This window comes from Saccostrea cucullata, unplaced genomic scaffold, assembly GCF_032062105.1.
Source record: "Saccostrea cucullata isolate Sc308-1 unplaced genomic scaffold, CSIRO_AGI_Scuc_v1 ctg16860, whole genome shotgun sequence".
Lineage (NCBI taxonomy): Eukaryota > Metazoa > Mollusca > Bivalvia > Ostreida > Ostreidae > Saccostrea > Saccostrea cuccullata.
In genome coordinates this window covers 6,650-12,213 of record NW_026940603.1, presented here as the reverse complement: position 1 = coordinate 12,213, position 5,564 = coordinate 6,650, and the positions used below count along the sequence as shown (strand labels likewise).

At 32.0% G+C, this 5,564-nt stretch overlaps 1 protein-coding gene across 1 annotated transcript; it reads left to right on the top strand.

The window, feature by feature from the left end:
- Positions 1-95: 95 nt before the first annotated feature.
- Positions 96-5,294, top strand: LOC134255688 (chitin synthase-like; the record flags this gene model as incomplete). The annotated part of the gene is made up of 8 exons (XM_062738206.1): positions 96-296; positions 1,094-1,321; positions 1,694-2,433; positions 2,549-2,655; positions 2,884-3,055; positions 3,344-3,465; positions 4,151-4,356; positions 4,744-5,294. Coding segments are annotated over 8 exons (2,180 nt in total), but the record flags the coding sequence as incomplete, so codon positions are not given.
- Positions 5,295-5,564: the final 270 nt, after the last annotated feature.

Below are 5,564 nucleotides of genomic sequence, written 5' to 3'. Positions count from 1 at the left end.
GTGGTACTTGATATATCTTCTCATTTTCATTAGCAATTTGGTATTTTACACTATGCATAACATTGCATTATATCATTTTATCCTCTATTACATAGGTCCGATTGTCTGGTATCAGAAATTTGAATATGCAGTGGCGCATTGGCTTCAGAAAGCTACGGAGCATGTACTTGGGTGCGTTTTGTGTTCCCCTGGCTGTTTCAGTCTTTTTCGAGGATCAGCTCTTATGGATGATAATGTTATGAAGAAATATACACATCTACCATCAGAAGCCTCTCAGATATTGATGTACGATCTAGGTATGTTGAAATAGAAAACAAAGAGCAAGAGCCACTTTGGTCCTTATTTGGCCCTGAGAATTTCTGAAAAATTAAAACTGCAAATGCAGTTTTTATCACTTGGAATGTTGGTACATGTAATCACTTATCTGTTAATCGTGAGGTAATTTCCCATCTAGTCAATTCATTATGACGTCATAAAGTGCGTCATTTTCCCCTAATCCTGTATTTTCCTTTTAAAATGACTTAAAGTTGAAGCATTTTTTCAATATTTCATATAGAGCACAACTTCTGATCCAAAATATGCGAATACATAATGAAAGCTCTGTTTCTGAAGATCAAAAAACATGTTTTATGTTTTGGATCGTGGGCTGTGCTAATATTTTAATTCTTTGCTGAAGGTAGTCAAATAGGCGTGTTATCTGCAAATTTCAAGAACAATACGATTATTCAAACCTGTTTTCCAATATCTGGATTCTCAAAACGGAATTTTTTAAATAGAAAATGAAAGCACCAAGTGTCTACTTCATTTTGATAAATGAAATAGGAAAGAGTGTGATAGTTAATTAATTGATAGAAGTACAGGACCATTTTATGCATAAGATGGGGCTTATTCTTAATCATTATAGTTGAACCCACAGTTCAATATACAGTTTCAGACATATGATTGAAAAAAAAAGGTTTCGTTAAATATAAGATAAGTCGTTTTTACTTAGGTGAATTTTGGAAGTAAAATTAAACAGCAATCCCGATATGAAAGAAAAAAATGTTGATTGAAAAAAAAACAGTACATTTGAGTCCATTCTTCTTTATTCCAGGGGAAGATCGCTGGCTCTGTACTCTGCTTTTACAACAAGGATACAGAGTTGACTATGCTGCCGGTGCTGATGCATATACTTATGCCCCAGAGAGCTTTAATGAATATTTCAACCAAAGGAAAAGATGGACACCCTCCACGCTTGCCAATATTATGGCTCTACTGCAAGATGGCAAAAATACAGTAGAGGCTAATCCGAATATAAGTTGGCTTTATATGGCCTATCAAGGTTTGTCTCACTCTTTCATCCTCAAAACTAATATTTAATGGTTCCAATCCAATTTTACATATTTAACTAAAAAAATTATGAATGGCCAAGGCTACATAACGTTTAATGAAGAAAAAAACTTGTTTACAAGTTTTGTGGAAAAATTGAATTATGGGTTTCAATGTTCGATAGGATAGAGGAAATTTCGCTTATTTGCTGGAAGACATTTTGTCGATTTCTTGTTTATGTGTTAGATTAAACGGATAAATGTCTTGGGTAACAATGCCAAGAAAATCCCCAATGTCAGTAAAGATTATATTTATTTTTCAATGAAAAAAAATACACGATTTCATTCATTATTTATTTATTTTATTTTTTTTTTGCTTATTTCAGGTTCATTGATGGTTGCGACACTTATAGGTCCAGCAACAATTCTTATGATGATTGCCGGCGCTTTTGTTGCTGTATTTGGTTTGGATCTTATGATGTCATATATCGCCTCCTTACTTCCGGCTGTTGCATATTTCATCATATGTCTCACATTTCGATTAAATGTTCAGCTAGTGATAGCTCAAATCCTCAGCGGATTTTACGTTTTAATTATGATGGTCGTTTTCGTCGGCGTTATAATTACAGCGGTGACAGAATCTCCATATCATCCCAGCGTCATATTCATCATGGGACTCGTAGCTATTTTCATAATTGCCGCTTTACTTCATCCAAGGGAATGGGGCAATATCATATACGGATTGCTTTACTATATACTTGTTCCGTCGGGGTTCTTACTTCTAGTCATTTATTCTTTGTGCAATTTGAATGATATTTCATGGGGAACGCGAGAGAGTGGTACAGCGAAAGAGAAGGAGAAAGAAAATAAAGGATTATTGTACAAAATATTATCCCCCTTAACAAAGATAAAAGAAAATTTATTCCAACCAAATCCCTCAGAAAAGGACGTCCTCCTTAAGATATTGGCCACAATGACCGACATGGTTGGGTTTCGTAAGGATTCTGCAATTAATCGAGCAGAGAATGAACATTTAGAGGAGATAGTTACAGAGGCAACACCAATTCAGGGTAACCATTCACAGGAACAGACTAAAGGAGGTTCAGAAAAAGTATTTATGGAAAAGGTATGAGAATATTTTTTTCGTAACATGAAATGTCATTAGAATATTTCACTAAACAGATGACATGATCAACGAGTGCAATGAAATATAATGCCTTAATTGTTAATTATTTAAACAGATATTTAAAGAAGAAGAACCAAACTGGGTGAACAAAGGTCCTTTTACGGGAAGATACGTTAAAATGAAGGAAAAAGAAAGTGAATTTTGGAAATCATTTGTTGACAGGTACTTTTAAATATCTGCAATTAATATTCCTTAAATAGAATGCAACCATAATGCATGTGTTTTTTATCATATTATTTCTCTAATTATTATATCTTGTTTTTTTCTGACATACCTTCATGAAACACAGAAAAAAAAACACTAATTGTCTATGATAACAGGTATTAATTTAATATGGTACTTTGAAATTCATTTTAAAAAAACGTACAGATTAACATATTTTAATTTTAGATACCTTAAACCTTTGGAAAGAGACCCTGAAAAGGAAAATAAAGTTAAAGAACAATTGAGGGAGTTAAGGAATAATGTTTGTGGAGGGATGGCTCTTATAAATTTACTGTGGATTGCTGTGAACTTCATGTTTCAGTTACGGAGTCCTGCTGTGATAACTTTTAAACTCCCAGTAAGTGTTATATGCTTTATATTTCAATTCATAAGCATTATATTTCCATCTGAATGAATATGTTTACAGGACCTTCATTTTTTTTTTTATTTCAGTTTGAAAATGTCAAAAGGAATTAAAAATCAGTATTCCTTTCCCTTCGTCATTTAAATTTCTTGTTGTCATTGATATCTCTTTGCTGTTCGAGCATACTTAATTTAAAATAAATTAATCACATAATAAGAATATATCAAGTGTATCTGATAATTCGTATACAAACTTATATCAATCTATTTCCTTTCATTACAGATAAACACCGAGGATGACGAAGCTGAGAATTACGAGATGAGAATTGAACTCCTGGGTCTGCTGTTTATTGGGTTTTTCCTTATCATTCTTATGATACAGTTTTGTGGCATGATTATGCACAGGTACATATATCATGACACAGGCTTGATAATGAAAAAAATCTATTTATGCATTTAAATTAATTAATATGACCTAAATATCTACAAGTTTGTTTTATTTGTATCCATTTTTTGTGTAAATTCATGTGTGTTAAGGATTTTAGGGTTTTATTTTTCAGCGCCCACTAGTTACGGCTATTAGCCCCATCCTTACCAATATATAACTTTTGTTTGTGCATCATTTTCATATGAAGTGAACTGTATATATTTTTAGCATTTAAGATCACATAATAGGATACGCATAATAATAATAAACAGGGTTATTTTTACTCTCTTGTTAAACCGTATAAGCAGATTTTTTTGCAAGTCAGAGAAATTATACTATGTTCTATGATTTCAACTTGTTTTAAACTCGCACACCTGTTTTGCTAAGGGAGTGAAAACATTTTGGCGAGAGATATCCTAAACACAGTAAAGCAAGAGACATTATCAATACTAACAGCTATCATATCATTATTTTTAATTGGTACATGTAAAGTCAGTCATAAAGACAGCTTACATACAAAAGTAACAATGTAATATTCCTATTTCTTTATTTCTAATGATTGTGACTTTCTTCTTTTTGTGTTTGTTTGTCATTACAGCTGAATCATCTCTCTGTGTGTCTTGTTTATTTCAAAGTTTTTCTAATGGTTAATTTTCATTCTAGATGGGGTACATTTTTGCATCTTGTTGCCATCACAGAACTTCCAAATCCTTTTAAAAGAAATGTGAAACCAGATCTTCATTCAAGCATTCATGAAACTTATGAGCTTGCAAAAGAGGAAAATCAGGAAATGCAAGAAATACCGGAATATGATCGACAAGAGGAGGAAAACGAATACTTAAGACAAATTGAACGTTTACAAGAAACAGGTTTGTAGAAAGTTCAGGTTCTTTAATAATTCTTTACAATCTTTTAATTTTCTTGTTTATTTTTCTTCTCAAACATTTTCAGACCTATTTCACTTTCTATCTCTTCTGATTTTCGGTTTTCCTGTGAATGACTTTCAAATACAAGATTTGATTTCCAAATTTAAATAAAAGGTCCATTTCTTTTATTGAAAATATTTTTTTTAATATACTATCCATCAAACTTATACATTGTACGTAAGAAAATATTTTTTGTTCATTTATCTATTTTTTTTATAAAAGGAAAAAATCTTAAGGTGACCATATATTTTACATTGTTCAAACTAATAGTACCTTTTTGCTAATATGTGTACTTTGTATATTAATTCTGTAAAATATGTATTTCCGTAGGAACGAGATATTATTCAGACGCATCTTCAGATGAAGCCGCTTCACCAAAGTCAAAACGAAAGTCCACTGACTACAATCCAATAAACACTCGTGAATTATACCATCAGTACAGACAAAACACTTTACATCGAATTAGAACAAATGACGAGCAAACAAGATACCGACGAAATGACAGATATGGACATCATAGATCCGTATTTAGTGAGGTAACAAATTATAATCAGCGATATGACTACAGTAGAAATAGATGGATAGACAGAAGGACAAGCAGTTCAAATCAAGGAGAGCAGACCAACCTTGAAAGAAGAAGAAGCAGGGACTACCATTTAAGAGGGGGAATAATGGGAAGAACTCTTTCGAGATCATTACTGAAGTATCAGGACGAATATGAAAATAGAAGATAACAGGTGCTATATCAACAAACATTTAGTCTATTTAATATAGTCTTCTTAATTGATATATCGGTAGTTCATTCTGCTTGGATTGCAGTTCTTTAAAATAATTTCTGTTTTTTTTTTTAAATATGTCTAATGGAAATAGTAAATGATGAATAGATGTAACAAAATCTCCCTGCTCATACACCGTCAGTTGTAGAAACCACTACATGTTTTGTCAAATCTACAGTAATGCCCTTGGTTCGTTAAAGGATTTGATCATTTGAATACACAAAAAGATAACATGTGCAATAACAAACACTTTATCCTCTTATTCTATGTTCTTCTCAAACATCATATTTTGTGTATTCAATTGGCGGAGGGTTTTCTTTGAATAAAAATCATTCTGTTAAAATTTCATATCCGATGAAAAAGAGATACAAAAAT